The 19,281-nt window shown below is 40.2% G+C and overlaps 1 protein-coding gene across 12 annotated transcripts in view; it reads right to left on the reverse strand.

Annotated features, from left to right (window-relative positions):
• The window catches only part of Slx4ip (SLX4 interacting protein), a 186,897-nt gene that overhangs the window by 50,587 nt on the left and 117,029 nt on the right, over positions 1–19,281 (reverse strand). For all 12 annotated transcript variants that reach the window (XM_087189076.1, XM_087189071.1, XM_087189075.1 and 9 more), the window contains one exon: positions 18,247–18,367. In XM_087189076.1, the coding sequence (XP_087045202.1) occupies positions 18,247–18,367 (121 nt within the window). The remainder of the gene's footprint in view (positions 1–18,246; positions 18,368–19,281) is intronic.

The following is a 19,281-nucleotide window of genomic DNA, read 5'->3' on the forward strand; positions in this document are numbered from 1 at the left end:
AGCTGACTCAGGCAGAAAGTGATGATAAAAACAGTACTATTTGTCAAGGCCTATGTTTATTCAAGTTTAACAGTTGCTGGACATACACTATTTTGTACAGATGTTAACATGGAAGGGAAAGGCTGGCTGAAGGGAAGTAGATGGGTGGTGCTCTGGGCAAGTTTGCACAGCCATTTCTGAAAATGCCTGAAGTATAGAGGAAGGGCTGGGCAGCACAAAGGGGAAAGAATTTCACTTTCAAAATTTATTTTAAATAGGAAAAGACCCTGTTTTCAATAGGCTGAGATAATAAATAGAAATCAGAATGCCATATACACAAATTTGCACTTGCGGGCATGCCACCAGGGCTCACAAGCAAGCCTGTGTCTACAGCAAGAAAGCTTTCTTTGGCAGGGACTGCATCACATCAGGCGTTAGGGAGAGGTGCAGAACATTTCTCAGACAGAGGGAAGAATAGGAAGAACTTGCTTGTTTTGGCGACTGTGTCTTTTTCTTTTTCTCCTCTTATGTGAACACCCACTGATTTCCTAGTGCAGTGGCGACGTGCCCCACAACAGAATGCTGCAAGGGAGGTGGGTGTTGACAAAGAGAGAGGAAGCCTAGAACATCCGCACGCCACACCTGGGATGCCTCAGAAGGACTCAGGACGCTGCACACTTTGGCTGGCTAAGATTTTAGAGGAATATTCAGCTTAGTAGAAAAGCCAAAAAGAAAGGCACTGCAGATAGAAACCACAGTACCCAGGAAAATTTAATTTATTTTATGGCATTTTCCAAAGGCCTGGGTTTCTCAGATCTTAGCTACAAGAAAAGGTTATACAGAATAGAATAATAGGCAGTAAAAAAAAAAAATTGACTCTCACTCCTCCACAGACACAAAAATGGAGTGATCTCAACTTAGACAAGGCACTGAGGCGTTGCCTGGAGCTAGAAGATGAGCTCTATTTGGAGGTCTCTTTCTCTTTTTCCATCTCATGATCGGAGAATAGGGGATAGAAAATCTAAAACAAAGACACTTAGAAGGTAATTCAAACAGAACCCTGTTCCTGCTAAAAGACAGCTATGTTTTCAGGACTAGGGGAAAATTTTATTAAAAGAAAACACACATGACATTCTCCTTAATGGGGACATGCAGCACTAAGGACAAGCCAGACATCAGATGGCTGGGTTTTCATGGTGCCTCTGACACTTAGCAGCTATGTGACCTCTAGACAAGTTACTTGAACTCCAGGTCTGGTTCTCATCTTTAGAACAGTGTTGAGAATAGTGGCTATGGGGCTGAGGGTGTATCTCAGGCATAGACTGCTTGTCTATCATACACAAGGCCCTAGGTTAAATCCCTAGCACTGCAAAATAAAAAGAGGAGAGGGAGGAGGGAAAGAGAGGGAAGAAGGAGGAGGAGGAGGAAGAAGAAGAAGAAATGGAAAAAAAAAATGGTGGCCAGGGGTGGGTGGCTAAAAGGACTGTCTCAGGACCTGCCTGTGTGTAAGGAAGACCCAAACCAATGGGGGTACCTGGCAGGCTGACACTCAGCAGTAGGGACTGACAGAGGCAGTAATACTGAAGGATGGCTGGGATGAAGTGGGCATTATTAGAACTAGTTTAGACCACTTTTACCTCTCCTTTCTGTCCAAGGGGCAAGAGATGATGCAATGGTCGTAGGGTGCAAAGCGTTGGCCAAGAAACATGTGACTGGTGCACAGTGACAATCCCTTATTTCTCCCAATACATGTGAAGCTCCTAAATGTCTGGCTCTGCAGTAGGTGCTGAACAGGATAAGACCCCTACTCTTAAAAGAGATGGAATCTATCTGGGTCGCAGGGAAGCAACTGGAATGATGAGTACCACTACTGTAAAGGGTATACCAGATACACCGGGAGCAGAGGGAGAACTTCCTGAGGGTCTTAGTTACTTTTCTCTATGCTGAGACAAAATGTCTAACACCCACAAGTTAAGGGAGGAAAGGTTTATGTGGCTTACAGTTTGTAGAGGTTCTAGTCTATAGTCGACTGGGTGAAAGGAATGGCAGCATGGCAGAGAGGCACTGCAGAGGAGAAACAATTCACTGTAGGCAGAAGACAGCAACAGCAAGCAAGCAAGTAAGCAAGCAAGGACAAGACAAGCCTCTTTCTGTCCCTTACATTGTATCACGGTACTGGGTTTAGGATGGTGCCAAACCAATCAGTGGACTGATTTAGTAATCACCCACCCTTAATCCCAGTGCCCTTAATCCTAGCACTGCACCATGAATCAATCACACACTCTATATTCAGCCACCTCTGAGAAAGCCCTACCTATGACGGCATGAGGGCTTGGGGGTACATCTAGACACAAGCCGTAACACTAGAGAAAGAGGTCATAGATTCAGATGAGGCTTCTTGGAGAAAGTGACACCTGACAAAAACTTGTAGGATGGCAAGCTTGCCAAGAATGGAAACAGCATGTGCAGGGTCCCAGAGGCAAGACAGCATCACATTTTGGGAACTGTCAGTCAGTAAGGGTGAAGGGACAAGGTGATAGATGAACACTGGAGCTCCCCTCTCTCAGGGGGAAAGGGGCTCTTCCTGAACATGGTGTCCCAAAGGTCTAGCTGGAGGGCTGTTTGGGGTTCCAGGTACTGTGCAGCTGGTTTGCCCAGCATTCTCCTGAACTGCCATACTGATTGATGTCTGAATCTGGGGCTCGGATGTTTGTAACTGCCATCCTCAGATCACTTTTATGTTTGCCAAATAACAAGGATGATCAGTGGAGGAAGAACTGAAGTTCCTTCGCTGGAACATAGCTATGAGGTGCGCTGAGCTATATCCAAGCACAGCTTGCTTCAGGATACTAAGAGGGTAGACAATCTGTAGGCATGGTAATCTGTATGAGTCCCCATGGTCCCCAGCGCTCTCTGAAAAATGGTATGGGGCCCAACAGTGGGAGGACTCTTCTACCAAGACTGTTCTTGAGTGAGTAGCCACCTTGGATATGAGGGACACCCCCGGTAGAGCCAGCTTCTGGGAGAATTAATGACCAGAACTGACAAGGTATCTGTAGATTACCAAAGCTCAAGAATAGGCAGGTCATTTGGTAAGTAGGTGGCCAAAATTTATGCTTAGAACCCATGACTGGGTAAGTCACTTGGTCTACTGGCAAGCCATGACCCAATGACAACCTTGGTAGAAATTTAGTCAGAGTGGCTTGACCCACAGATATCTCCGGCTATTAGTTGATTATCAAGGACTTTATATAAAATGGAGAACATACTCAGACCCTCTTGAAACTATGTTAAGAGCTGGACTGTTTCCTCTCCAAATTCATATTTTGAAGTCCTAACACCTAGTACCTCTGAGTATGACTGTTTTTGGAAATGGGATACTTAAAAGAGGTAGTTAGTTAAAATGAGGTCATCAATGTAGGCTCTAATTCAGTATGATTGGTGACTTTGTAAGAAGAGACAGACATGTACAGAAGGGGGTAAAATATGTGACAAATCAGGAAGATGGCCATCTACAACCAAAGATAAAGATCTTAGAAACCAACCTGCCTGACACCTTGATTTCAGACTTTAAGCCTCCAGACTTCAGATATACAGTTCTGTTAGTGAAGCCACTTAGCCCAAGGAATTTCTTTATGGCAACTCTAACTTTTTTTTTTTTAATTTTCCAGTACGGATCAAACCCCGGTCCTCATGCATACTAGGCAAGCAGCACTGTACTGGTGAGCTGCACTCCCCAGCTATGGCACCTCTAACAAACTAATATTCTTTATAATAAAAGTCTAGATCAGGTGAACAGGGGCCTGATTTGAGCCACCTCAAAGGAGGGCCACAGCTGCTCAGCCAGTCTTCAGATTATACTCCACTCATAGACCTCTTTTCCCTTTAAAGGAGAACCAGACTAACTCTGAGAAAGGACCTTTTAATACATCACAAGTACATCCTATAAATCTTCCACTTGGGACCTGCAGCGGTTTTCTAGTACCTGCAGTAAGATAGAGCAAATGCCCAGAACTCTGAAGGATGACTAGACATTGCCTCTGAGGTAATGCTACTTTTGGGGTTGCTGATTGCTACTGTCATCCACTGGAAGATGAGAAATAGAAATTAAGCTTAAATTCATCTCACAAGGGGCCCAGAAACTGGGAGAATTTAGAGTTGTCTTCTCAGAGGCTTAGAGAATAAGTGGCAGAGATTACCTCTACAACTGATAGAAGCTACACTTGGACATTTTGTCTCATGGAGTGTTATTATGGTAATGAGGGGCCAGAGGAAAAGCTCTGGAGCCCCCCTTGCACCAACACTGTAAACCAAAAGCATTAATTCCTACAGATAGGAAAAGTCTGAAATATCCTTAAGTATTTTTTCATATAGTTTATTTAATGTGATTCTTTTATTTAGGTAAAAGACAGCTGGCTTGATAATAAGATGGAAAGGTTACTGAAAATTCACTCAGGATGCAAATTGTGACCTATGATCATGTGGAATTGGCATAAGTTCCTAACTTAAATATATTAGTCGTCTTTCCTGCTGCTGGACAAAATACTGGGTACCACAATTTAAAGGAGGAGAGGTTTATTTGGCTTACAGTTTCAGAAGATGCAGTCCAAGGCAGGAACATCGTGGTAGAAGGGTGTGGTAGAACAAGCTGCTTAGTTCAAGGCAGCCAGGAAGCAGAGCAGGGAGGAGTGTCAGCAAGACATACCTTCCAAAGCCACACTCCAGGAACATACCTCCAATTGGGACCCACTTACTTGAAGCACATTTAGCTGTGAACATCAGTGGGTTAGTCAACTGATCAAACAGCAGCCCCCAGGATCCAATCATCCCTCCAGGAGATCCTTAATCCAAATGACTATTAAACTTAACCATCACACCAAAGGATGCAATACATGTTCTGACCAGAAGAACACTATGATTGCCTTGGCCAGATACATGTTTCCTGGAACTCAGGAGTGGAAGTGGGAGGTGAACACCTCAGCACAAGTTTGCTCTTTGTCCCCATGAATCTGCTACTTTAATACTCAAATGAAGACCATAACACAGAAGACAGCAAGGAATTGGGAAGAAAGTTCAAAATGTCATGTAATTATTTCAGGCTCTTTCTGCCACTAGACAAACAGGCCCAAAGGGGAATTGAAACGGACCCTCATGACAGCACACAGGGGCAGAGAACCATAGGCAGAAAACACAGGAATGCAATAGGTTCTACCTAATGAAGCATATGCAGCACTAAAAGTGAATGGAATGACAGCCTCATCAGGGCAGGGCAACTAACTGTCAGCTCAAGTTCCCCAAGAGTTAGAAGCTAAGAACACAGAGAACATGAAACAAATATTATAGTAGGGAAGATACAAGCAATCGCTATTTGCTTCATGGTAACAAAAGTTAGAATGGTAGCAATACCCACATTTTCTTCCTTGCTGCCTCATATATGCATATATTTAGTCAACAAATTAACTAATTGTGAAGGAAATAGGGTGGGAAAAAAATTCCTCAAAAATCCTCAACAGGAGCTGGGACTTGAGACTTGGCTCATCTCTTCTGGAGAAGATGGTAAGCACATGTCCTTTGTAGCTGGGGAAGCTATGCGGTTAGGCAATAGCTTGTTATTATTTAGAAGTTCACGGAAAAAGGAAGCCAAGAGGAAAATTTTAGTGTATAATTATAACTTGTGTCCTTCTACCCCAAATGTTTGACTATCCTCCTGTGTTTTGGTAACTTTCTGCGTTATATAAGTCTCACCTTGCCCAGGTAAAAGCCAAACATTCTGAATGCCCCGACTCACTTGCAACTGGGGGACAGCCATGAGATTCTGCTTTTGCCTTGCAGTGGACTCAGGTGGAGCTGCACAAGGGCGAGGCCACATGCTGGGTAGGCAGTGTCTGCATGCTGAGACAGAGGCTTCTAATCCCACGCTTCACTGGTGGCAGCCAAAATGGCATGTGTATCAAAGCTGTCCCCAGCTTTGGCTTAGGCTGTTCTGTGTACCTTCAGAATGGGCTCTCTGGCTGTCCTGGAGATCCTGTGAACTATATATTCTTAATCAACTTCTCTGTTAAGTAGCCAGACCCATTCTGGCTAGTTTCAAGCAGAGGAAAACTTAAAAAAGGATACCAGGCAACTGAGGTTCCTGACCACAAAAAGTTTCAAGCTGGGGACTATCACATTTTTATTTTCAAAAGGCCATTCTGGCAGCAGAGGTGTGGGTGAGCTGGAAGGAAAATCACGAGGCAGAGGCAGTCATTCAAGAGTTGTTTGAGACAGACCTTGATCAAAAGAATAACAATACGAAAAGGAAAAAAAATTAAGAAAAGGCAAACAATCCAATACAAAGCCAAACTGAAAGTTAATAGTAACTGAACACATAAAAACAGAAAAATAAAAATTGAAGAGCATGATAAAGCTGGGTCATATGCCTTGGGAGGCTGAGGCAGAAAGATTGAGATCTTAAGAACAGCCGGAGCTACATAGAAAGATCTTGCTCCCCTCCACTCCCCCACCCCGGCCAAATTCAAAGAATATGGTATCTGTTTTAATTTTTTGGAATGTCAGTACTGGGCAAAACTAGGGGAAAAATATTAATGAGGTAGAACTGATGGAAATTGATAGTTAAGTCTTTTAACAAATTTTTTACATCATCATTTCTTATGGAATTTATTCAAAAACTTTTCAAGTGACTCTTAAAAACAATGAATCATTGACAAGTCTGTGATATACTGTTCATTGACAGTTTATGAATAATCTTTGTACTCCTTTGAATAATTCAGGAAATAGCATCAAAGTCATGTATTCTGCTTTTATAAAGGAAATTCGAGGTATGAATAAAATTAATATTAAGAGGGCTGGGGATTTAGCTCAGAGGTGGTGCCGCTGCCTGCCTCACAAGTGCAAGGTCCCCCCACTGCAGACAGGCAGGTCTGCGAATGCCCTACCAAGGTCTCAAGTTATGCGGAACACGCCTAATCAGCCCACTGCAGACAGGCAGGTCTACGCACGTCCTACCAAGGTCTCCAGTCCCCTGGAACACACCGAATAAGCCCGCGCCCCAGCAACAATCCACTGGACCACACCTCCCGCCACCCTCTCCTCTGTACAGCCACGTGGTTCCACACTACCAAAGACGCAGAGAACACCGGACCACCAAACCACAACACTGAGTCCCGCCGGTCCTGGCCCAGAGGTAGGGGCTTCTAAGCCGCCATCCCACTGCTCCTGGTCCAGAGGAAGGGGCTTCCCGGCCACCATCGCTCCCGCTACTCCCAGCCCACAGCAAAGGGCTTTTGGGTCACCATCCCTACTGCTGCTCCCAGCCCCTGTCCCACTTCTCCCAGCTCAGAGGAGGTAATCCATGCAGGCACCAACAGCATCCCACCCCACAGTTGAAATGAGAAAACACGTAAATTAGTCTCAAAACCAGACTTCCAGATCACCTACAGCAACCCCAAAGGGAAATGAGATGGAACACTCTGATACTCAACCACCTGGACCCACTGAACTGGCAACAAAAGGGGATCTGGGAAAAATGAAATCAGAAATAATTTCTCAGATAACAGGAGAAATTGTGGCCCTAGTGCAAGACATGATTAATAAATCTAGAGAGGAGCTCAGGAACATGAGGGAATCCCAACATAGGAAACAAATGGAATCCATAAAACAGATCCAAATAGATTTCCAGGACATGAAAAACTCCACTGAAAGTCTACACAGCAGAATGAGGCAATGTGAGGACAGAATTTCAGATATAGAAGATAAGATTGCAATTAGTGACCAGGAAAAGAAAAACTGCTTCAAAATTATAAGGGAACATGAGAAATCAATCCAGCAGCTGCTAGATGATGCAAAGAAGAATAACATAAGACTGATCAGAGTCAATGAAGAAACAGGAGAGAGTGCAGATGACATAAAAAAAAACTCTTCACAGAAATAATGGCAGAAAACTTCCCAAGCAGGGGAAAAGAGCTTGACATACAGATAAGTAAAGCATATAGGACTCTAAATAGCCTTGATCTAAAAAAATCTACACATAGGCATTTAATTGTTAAGATTCCAGAAAGTCAACAGAAGAACAAAGTTCTACAAGCAGTTAGAAAAAAGAAACAAATCACATACAAAGGAAAGCCCATCAGAATCACAGCAGACTTCTCAACACAAACCATCAAGGCAAGAAGAGCTTGGAGTGACACATTCCAAACCCTAAAGGAAAACAGCCTCCAACCCAGATTGATGTACCCTGCAAAACTAACTTGTAAAATGCATGGAAAAATGAGATACTTTCATGACAAAGAGCACCTTAGGAACTTCATGAATACCAAACCAGCACTCCAAAGAATTTTACACAATATCTTAGGAACAGACATTGAGGATCACAACCTCAGGAAGCAAAGCAGAATGAACCCATCTGGCAAGACAAGAAATTAAATGTAAAAGGGGAGAACCCAACAAAAAGAAAAAGTCATGGCAATGATAAGTCAATACATTTCAGTTATAACCATCAACATTAATGGTCTCAATTCACCAATCAAGAGAAATAGACTGGCAGAATGGGTCAAGAAGCAAAATCCAACAATATGCTGCATACAAGAAACACACTTAATTCAAAAGGAAACTCATAGACTGAAGGTTAAAGGGTGGAAAACAATACTCCATGTGACGGGAACCCCCAAAAAAGCAGGAGGAGCTATCCTCTTTGCAAATCAATTTCAAACCAACACTGATTAAGAGAGATGAAGAAGGACACTGCATCCTTGTAAAGACAACAATCCAAAAGGAAGAGATGACAATCATAAATATCTATGCACCAAACACTAGTGTGCCCAATTATATAAAACAAATACTAACGGACATGAAAAGTCATATATGCACTAATACAATTGTAGTGGGGGACCTCAACACCCCACTGTCACAAATAGATAGATCAACCAGACAAAAAATAAGTAATGAAATACTAGAACTCAATCCAACTCTTGAACAAATGAACTTAACACATGTTTACAGAGTCTTCCACCCCACAAAATCAGAATACACATTCTTCTCAGGTGCACATGGGTCATTCTCAAAAATAGAACACATACTCACACATAGAACATGTTTAAGTAAGTGCAAAGGAACTGAAGTTATCCCCTGTATATTATTAGACCACAGTGCGATGAAATTGGAAATCCATAGCAAAAGAAACTCAAAAAATTACATAAACATGTGGAAATTGAACAACACACTTCTGAATAACCAACGGGTCACAGAGGAAATTAAAGAAGAAATCAGACAGTTCCTTCAATTAAATGACAATGACAATACAACATATTGGAATCTATGGGACACAATGAAAGCAGTCTTACGAGGGAAATTCACAGCAGTGAATACGCATATTAGGAAAACAGAATGAGCCCAATTAAACACCCTCATGCTGAACCTCAAACTTCTAGAAAATGAAGAGCAGGACAACCCCAGAGATCATACAAGGGAGGAAATTATAAAGATCAGAGGAGAAATCAATGCAATGGAGACTAAGAGAACGATACAAAAAAATCAGTGAAGCCAAGAGTTGGTTCTTCGAAGGAATCAACAAAATTGACAAATCCTTAGCCAACCTTATCAGAAAAAGGAAAGAAAAGGCCCAAATCCATGCAATTAGGAATGAAAAAGGTGAAATTACAACAGACTCAGCAGAAATCCAGAGGATCATCACTACCTACTTGCAGAACGTATACCCAATAAGATGGACAACACAGAAGAAATGGACAGATTCCTAGATACATATGAATTACCAAAGTTGAACAAAGAAGACCTAAAAATTCTAAACAACCCAATATCAACCAATGAAATTGAAAATGTAATTAAAAACTTATCAACTAAGAAAAGCCCAGGCCCTGATGGCTTCACTGATGAATTCTACAAGACATTTAGAGAGGAACTGCTGCCACTACTGTTTAAACTTTTCAATGAAATTGAAAGGGAAGCAAAACTCCCAAATTCATTCCTGGAAGCAAGCATCAACTTGATCCCCAAAGCAGAGAAAGACCCAACCGAAAAGGAAAACTATAGGCCAATCTCACTAATGAACACAGATGCAAAAATCTTTAATAAGATAGTGGCAAACAGAATGCAGAAGATCATCAAGATCATACACCCTGATCAAGTGGGATTCATCCCAGGGATGCAAGGATGGTTCAATATATGAAAATTAATCAATGTAATATACTATATCAATACAGCCAAGGACAAAAACCACATGATTATCTCCAAAGACGCAGAAAAAGCATTTGACAAAATCCAACATGCATTTAAGATAAAAACCCTACCAAAAATTGGAATAGATGGTCTCTACCTCAAACTGATAGAAGCCATCTATGAAAAACCAACAGCCAATATCATACTAAATGGTCAAAAACTGAAATCCTTCACACTAAAATCAGGAACAAGACAAGGATGTCCACTATCACCACTCTTGTTCAATATAGTTCTGGAAACATTAGCCACGGCAATTAGACAAGAGAAAGAAATAAAAGGAATAAAGATAGGAAATGAAGAAGTCAAATTGTCATTATTTGCAGATGACATGATACTCTATATAGAAGACCCCAAGAACTCCACCAAAAGTCTTCTAGACTTAATAACCCAATTCACTCAAGTAGCTGGATACAAGGTCAACACACAAAAATCAATAGCTTTCTTCTACACCAATGACAGACTCACTGAGAGAGAAATAGGGCAAATAATTTCTTTCACAATAGCATCCAAAAAATTGAAATACCTAAGAATCAACCTAATGAAAGAAATCAAAGACCTCTTCTCTGAAAACTATGTCACTCTGAAAAGACAGATTGAAGATGATATCAGAAAATGGACAGATATCCCCTGCTCCTGGGGAGGAGGGATTAATATAGTGAAAATGGCCATACTTCCAAAACTACTATATAGATTTAATGTAATTCCAATTGAGATCCCAGCAGCATACTTCATGGACCTTGAGAAAACAATACAAAAATTCATTTGGAATAAGAAGAGACCCAGAATAGCAAAAGCAATTCTAGGTAACAGAGACATGGCAGGGGGTATCACAATCCCCAACCTGCAACTCTACTACAAAGCTACTGTGATAAAAACAGCATGGTACTGGCAAAGAAACAGACCTGAGGACCAGTGCAACAGATTAGAAGATGCAGAAACAATGCCAGACACACTCAGCCATCTCATCTTCAATAAAGGAGCCAAACACCCTCACTGGAGGAAAGATAGCCTCTTTAATAAATGGTGCTGGAAAAATTGGGCTTCATCTTGCCAAAGATTAAAACTAGACCTATATCTCTTGCCATGCACTAAACTAAAATCAAAATGGATTAAAGATCTAAATATTAAAATAGAAACTCTGAACCAGTTGGAACAGAGGTTAAGTAGAACTCTTGAAGACATTGGTGTAGGACAAGATTTTATGAACAAAACCTCAGTTGCCTGTGAACTAGCACAAACAAACAACAAGTGGGATCTCTTCTTATTAAAAGGCTTCTGCACAGCAAGAGAAACCACCAGCAGTGTGAAAAGACAATCCACAATGTGGGAAAAAATCTTCACCTGCTCTTCCTCAGACAAAGGTCTACTATCTCGAATCTATAAAGATCTTTAAAAGATCAGACCTCCAAAATTTAAAGACCCAATCCAAAAATGGGCATCTGAAATGAACAGACATTTCTCAGACAAAGAAGTAGAAATAGCAAATAAATACATGAAAAAATGTTCAACATCACCGGTCATTCGAGAGATGCAAATGAAAATAACGCTGAGATTCCACCTCACTCCAGAAGGAATGGCTGCTATCATAAAATCAACCAAGAACAAATGCTGGCAGGGCTGTGGGGAAAGAGGAGCCCTGCTCCACTGCCGGTGGGAGTGCAGGCTGGTGCAACCACTGTGGAAATCAGTATGCAGATACCTCAAAGAACTAGGACTGGAAGTCTCATTTGACCCCGCTATTCCACTGCTGGGGATCTTCCCCAAAGAATTAAAGGAATCATACCACAGTGATATATGTGCACCCATGTTCATAGCAGCACAGTTTGTGATAGCTAAAACTTGGAAACAGCCCAAATGCCCATCACCTGGAGACTGGATAAAGAAAATGTGGGTTTTTTTAATAAAATGGAGTACTACTCAGCCATAAAAAATGAGAAATTAGAGACATTTATAGCTAAGTGGATGCACATTGAGGCGATACTCTTAAGTGAAATAAATAGGACACACATGTGTAAATATCAAATAGTTTCTCTGGTGTGAGAAACTGAAAGTATAAATAAGGACTAAAATGTATAATAGGTAATGTGAAACAGGAAGAAAAGGGGCAAAGGGGAAGGAAGTGGGAGGGCTAGGGGAAAGGATAGAAGGGAATGGGATTAATATGAGAAAATGGAAAAATAGGAACAAAATCTTTGTAAATAGGGAGGAATGGAGGGGTTGAAGGGAGGGCTGGGCAAGGGTGAAAAATAAGAACCAAGAGAGATTATGTAAAGGTGCAAATTTCCAAAGATGAATGTCATTATATTGTATACCTAAAATGTACCAATGATTAGAATGAATAATCGATAATGCAAAATAGGAAGAAAAGGTCCAAAGGGGCAGGGGTAGTGGGAGGGGCAGGGGAAAGGAAAGAAGGGAAAGGAAAAATGCTGAGAAATGGAAAAAATGGAAATAAAGTCTTTGTAAATAGGGAAGGGTGGAGGGGGTGAAGGGAGGGCTAGGAATGGGGAAAAAATAAGAACCAAGATGCATTATGTAAAGATAAAATTCCCAATGAGAAATGTAATTGTGTTGTATACCTACAATGTACCAATAAAAGAATTTAACAAAAAAAAAAAACAACAAACCAAATGCGAGGTCCTGAGTTCAATCCCCCGTAACCAAAAAAAAAAAAAAGAAAAGTAATAAAGCTTTGGTGTGATAGAACATGTCTTGAATTCCAGCATTCTCAGAAGGCTGGGGCAGGAGCATCATGAGTAATTTAGCAAGATCCTGTCTTCAACAAACAAACAAACAATGAAAAAGGGCTGGGGATGTAGCTCTATGGCAAGGCCCTGGGTTTGATCCCCAGCACCACCAATACAACAAAAGCAAAGAGCAATGAGTAAGGTTATCAGCCCAGACTTCAGCTTCTCCAGGATTACATATTATGCATATATGCCATGCTAAGACACATAATCCTTCTATAGATCTAGAAATGGATACAAAGTGAGAGGCTCAAACAAATGAGAGAAGACACAAAACATAAAACACACACATTCAACCAAACTACAATTACAGTAACAATAACTCTGTATTCATGAGCCACGGAACTGAATATGGAAGAGGAAACAGCATCGGCCTTATGGTTAAGCGGCTTTGAAATTGCTTTTGAAAAAGGCATTTAAGGAAGAATATGGGAGCAGATCAGAACAGGCAGTTAGACCAATGTCCAGAAAGATGTCTTGGTACTGAGTTTAAGGTAAAGCATGTATTCAGCTTCCACAGGGATGCTGTTTACACAAACAATACAGCAGGGCGGCACAACACTGGGTGGGTCCCTCCTTGGCTCCATAGGTGTTGAGATCTGTGCATCCTAGAATGTGCCAAACCTCATTCATCTGTGAAATGGAATCTTGTGGTAGAGATGCATGAACAATGCTTGTATTTTCAGAAACTGAGCGTTCCACACTTACAACCAAAAGCAGAGCTCTCTTGTCTATGCTCTAGAGTTAAAGAGTAAGGTAATCTGATCATAAGGAGTTTAAGAGGTGACAAAGACTCAATCTTTTTTGCAAAGGAGCTAGAAAGGCAAGTCAACAGACTATAACACAATTATAAAACACAATGTGACAATAGTTATAAAAGTGTAAAGTGTCAAGTGATTCAGGAGCAGAGGAGATGGGAAGTTGAGAAAGACTGTGGGGAAGTAATATTTTTGTGTTGAGTCTTAAGAGTTAGATAGGAGTTTGGTAAAGAAGAAATTTGGAAAAGTAAAGGCACAGAGGTAATAGGAATATAGATTTGCAGGAAATATGGCAGGATAAATAAGTTACAGCAATTCTCAACTCTACTAGGAGAAGGAAAGGGATAACCGTTAAGTGCCTACTGCAAGCCAGAAACACTGTGCTACGGTAAGGGGACAACAGAGTAATAAAAGGAGCAGAACCTGTCCTTGAGAGGCTTACACATCTTTGGAGAGGGAGATGTTAATCCAATGGTGTGAAGGAAAGTCCAGGGTGCTGGTGATCTGTGGGGAGGATTTACTTCCCTGAGGAACGGACTTTGACCAGACAGTGGGAGATGGCGCAGGGGAAGTCTAGGCTCCAATATGGGCAAGAGTCGTGGGAGGAGCAAAGGAACAGAGCTTTGGAAGAAAGGAATTAAGTGAGATGTGGCTAGAGCAAAAGAGACAGAAAAAGTGGTACAAGACATGGTTGGAGAGGCAGCTCCCCAGGGGTGCTAGTCTTCATCCCAAAAGCCTCGGGGAGATCCTGAAGGGCTTTATGGGGATGTGCACAGGACTCACCTGTCATTTTAAGGGATCACCTAACTGAAGTGTGCATAGGAAACAGTGCCCTAAACACTGCACAGAAAGGAGCCAGCCAGGTACCTGCTACAGTTGTCCAAGAGAGGTAGGAGAGGGGCTGGCTGGTGGCTACAGAGGAGGGGAAAGATCAAGATTTGAACCTCAAAGACTTGCCCAGCTAAAAGTTAACTGTTGTTAGAGTAGGAAGGAGAGGGAAGATGGTGCTTCACATGAATTTTACTTTAAAAGAGGCATATACAGAGTCCAGCCTTTTCTCTAAAGAGCCAACAACACAGGTGACTTTATCATCATCTGCCTTTTTGGCAATAAACCACGCTTCTGTCTCACTACAAGGAAACCCAGCATTCATCCCACTAGAGGTCCCTGGAGGCCGCATGAGGCAAACAGAGATTCTCCTTATTTGTAGTTGTCCAGTTAAATAAACCAAGTCAGAGGCAAATGACAGTGAAAAAATCACTGGCAACTTACACGGCATAAAAGTAATAATATCATTAAAGAGCTCTCACAAACCAATAAAAATATGAATATTCAGCTAGAAATATTAAAAAATGAAATGTATGAATATGTATACTATTAGGATGTTCATTGCACTATTCTTTAATACAATGAAAGCATCAGATACAATCTAAATAAATCCCACCAATAAATTAAGAGTATAGGCACATAACAGAATACTATGCAGTTTTTAAAATGGTTTTGCACACCTGGAATAGTCAAAACAGTATTGAAAAAGAATAACAAAATTAGGAGATTCACACTTTCTGGGTTCAAAACTTATTAAAAAGCCACAGTTTCACGTGGATATGGACAGACATATAGACCAGTGAAAAAGAATAGAAAGCCAAAAAATAAACCAACGTTTATGTGGTCAAATGATCTTCAGCAAGAATTCCAAGACTCTTCTATGGCAACACATGAGTAACCACATGCAAAAGAATAAAGCTGGGCTCTTACCTTTAATCACATACCAAAATTAACTCAAAATAGACTAAATACCTGACTATAAAGGTTGATTCTGTAGAATTTCTTCTATTTTTTGGAAGAAAAATAAAGGAAAACTTGACGACATTGGATTCATCAATGATTTCTTAGACATGACATCATGAGTGAGGCAACAGAAGAAATAGACAAATTGGCTATGGTATTAAAGTTAATGACTTTTTGAGTCAGGATACTGTAAGAGAATGAAAATGAAAACCACAGAATGGGAGAAAATATCTGCCAATCAAATTCAGTAAGGAATATTCAGGATATATAAAGAGCTTCTGTATCTCAAAACAATCCAGTTAAAAATGAGCAAAGAACATAAAGCGATATTTTTCTAAGGAGGATATGCTAATGATGATAAACTCAGGACAAGATGGTCAACATCACTACTCATTAGGGAAATGCCAATCAAAATCACAATGAGATATTGTTTCACATATAAGAATGGGGTACTACCAAAGTAACAGAAAAATGAGTTGTTGGCATGGTTATGCAGAAGGCATCACCTTCATGAATTGCTGGTAGGTATGTAAAATGATGTAGTCATTATGGAAAATGATATGCAGTATCTCAAAAATCTTGAACAGAATTACCATATAATTCAGAATTTCCACTTGTAGCTATATATATCCCAAAGAACTGAAAGCAGGGACTTGAACAGATCATTTGTACTCCAATGTTTATAGCACTTTTATTCACAATGGCCAAAACGTGGAAACCCAAATGTCCACTGATAGATGACTGAATAAATAAAATAGGGTACAGTATTCACTGGAATATTACAATGGAGTACCATTCAGCCTTAAAAGAAATGAAATTCTGGTAAATGCTACAATAGGAATTTTGAAAACATTATGGTATATGAAATAAGCCAGACAAGAAAAGGACAAATATTGTATAATTATACTTACGTGAGGTACCTAGAAAATTCAAAATTCAAACTCATAGAGCCATATAAAGTAGAATGGTTGCTATTAGAGGCTGAAAAAGGGCAAAATGGGGAATGACTATTTAATGGGTACAAAGATTCAGCCTAGGATAACTAAAAAGTTTTAGAGACAGTTAACAGTGTGACTGCAAAATAATGTAAGTGTATTTCATGCTACTAAAATGTACAACTGAGAATGGTTAAAATGGTAAATTGTATGTTATATATATTTTACCACAACAAAAAATGTTTTTAAAATGATGATGTATGTGAAAAAAACTTTTATTATATATTAGGTGGGAAAAATAGGTTACAAAATTGTATAGGCAGACACTTTTTTATTTAAAAACATATATATTCCCAGATATAATAAGTTCAATAAAGGCTTTGATTTTCACTTTGGCCAGAACTGTGATTCCCCACCTGGGAGGCAGGCTGAGAAGTTCAAGCATGTAGCTTCCTTCACTGGGCAGTCAAGAAAGGCTAAGATGGGCTGGCTGAGAATCAGTACTGACCACGCCGACAACAGAACTGACCACACCAGAGATAGAAGCCTTGGGAACTTGCTCTATTCCCTTGCTTTTGTACCAGTCAGAAAGCGAGGCCAGCCAGGTCTAGTGGGGTACACAGGATGCAAACTCTCCTGACTTTTCTGAAGATTTATAGTACTACTGAGTGACATACCAGAAAGCAGCATCTAATATAGTGCTGTCTGGACTGAATATTCCATTTGGTTTGGTTAACATTAATCTGCTCACTTTTACCATCTATACCACGGTGAATACTTTGAATGAAGGAAGCCTTCAGAGTGTACTTAGCACAGTATTTTTCCAAGAGGAGTTACATTAACAAAATGAGGGCTCAGAGCAGTCCAGTCACTGTCCTCTGAGAATCAATGTGGTTGACTGTATTTCAAAGCAGTCTAGTCTCCGCATTTTAAGGAGTGCTATGAAATGCTGACTTAAAAAATATTAAAAATATAATACTGAGTAGAAAGAACACTGAAGCTGAAGTTGGAACTGTGGTCTAGGTTCAGGTTCTGTCATCACTCAAGCACTCTTCTGATGTAACATGGTTAAGGTTAAGTAGTGGGGCATGGGAGAGAGAATGAGAGAAGATGATCCCAAATAAATGACAGTCTTTGTCTTCAAGAAGATGATCTTTTACTTGGTGGGCCACTTAATCTTGCAGATTCTCACCTTCTTCACTCAAAACTCAAAGATATTACCATGCCATTGTGTTATTAGGAAACAGAACAGATATCTTAACCTTGGTACCCTTCATGTTTTGGGGCTGATAATTTGTTTGGGGGTGGAAGGCTACAGATGCATTGTGTCATCCCTGACCCCTTCCCACTACATGCCACTTAGCACCCTACCTCTTGCCAGTTATGACAACCAAAACTGTCTGTAGACATTACCAAATGTCCCCTGGGGATAAAACTGCCCATTTGAGAACCTTTGAAATAGGTTGGCATATTTGAAAATATTTTTATAAAAGTATAAAACCCTAAGTCAACTTGAGTCAATATTAAAGCAAACCCATTTATAAGACTGTCAAAAAAAAAAAAACCCTTAAAAAAATTTACAGTTTCCTTAGGAATGTTTTATTTGCTATTTTTATATATTTTGCCTACCATTAAAAGTCCTTTAGGGCATTTTGGTTAATTTTCTTTACCCAAACAAAGTATCCTCATTACAACATACTTTTCAAATGTATCCCTGTATTAACATGACAGAATCAGATATAACTGCCATGCCCATAAAGCAAAAATCCTATTTTCTTTGTCCAAAATCAAAGTGCTTTGGCCTACCTTTTAAGGACAAGGGAGTGGATCTTGTGAATTCTGTATTTGATGGCTTGTGCTGTTTACGGACTTCCAAGTACTCCTTAACTCTTGAATAAATGGTTTCCTTTAACAGCAAACAGACTTCCTAAAGTAAATAAAAAATTGGATATAACTTTCTAATTTAATGCAATGCAAAACAGTTAACAGTCACACATTAAAAAGTCAATGCTAGACATTTTGTTTGCTTTTCATTTAATTATGAATGTTGAAAGGAATGTTATATATGTTTGTGGAAAACACTGCAGTTTTAAATATGCTACCGTGGTTTGTTCAAAACCATGATTTTGGTTCACTGTATGATCTGAGAAATTAATTTCATTTCTTTCTGCCTCAGTTTCACAATGGCAAGAGTAAGACAGGAAAACTTAATTCACTATAAAACTCATGATGACATGGTGATAAAATCAGTGAGGTAAAGCATATTTTCCTATAAATATTGAATAGTAGTTACATTGTGAATAGAAGAGAAAGTCAAATGGAGCCAATGCTAGCTGGTAGCAAGGAACCTGGGGAAACACCCATGGTGGCCAGACAGGGAACTGTAGAGGGAAGGAGCCAAGAGTAAGAACAAGTTCATGTCCTGTGGGTGCAGATGGCACAGGGACGAAGACCACACCCAGACCACAGGGACAATCCCCAGGGTTTCACTGAACCCCTGTTCTGTTTATAGGCCTGGTGTAGCCAGATCTAATCTGTTCAAGAGGAGCCAGCAACAGTGATTTTTATACAAAAATTTCCATTTTCAAATTAGGTTTTAAAATTTTTGAATGTTAACACCATCATTCATTAGTTTCTGGACTCAGGTTTACAAATCTACTGAAGGAAGAACATTGAGCAATGGGTGAAACAGAAAACTGGAAATGAGTAATCTGATTTCTTCCCACACTCTTGCTGATGACACTGTATATGCCCATTTGCTTTTGTTAAATCTGTACTACATACATCTGTTAATGATGAAAATAATTCAACTTCTCTCATTACTCTAAAGTGGCTTAATAT

The sequence above is a fragment of the Heterocephalus glaber genome, unplaced genomic scaffold (assembly GCF_053883595.1).
Source record: "Heterocephalus glaber isolate CG9 unplaced genomic scaffold, H.glaber_assembly_v1.0 deba00001532, whole genome shotgun sequence".
Taxonomy (NCBI): Eukaryota; Metazoa; Chordata; class Mammalia; order Rodentia; family Bathyergidae; genus Heterocephalus; species Heterocephalus glaber.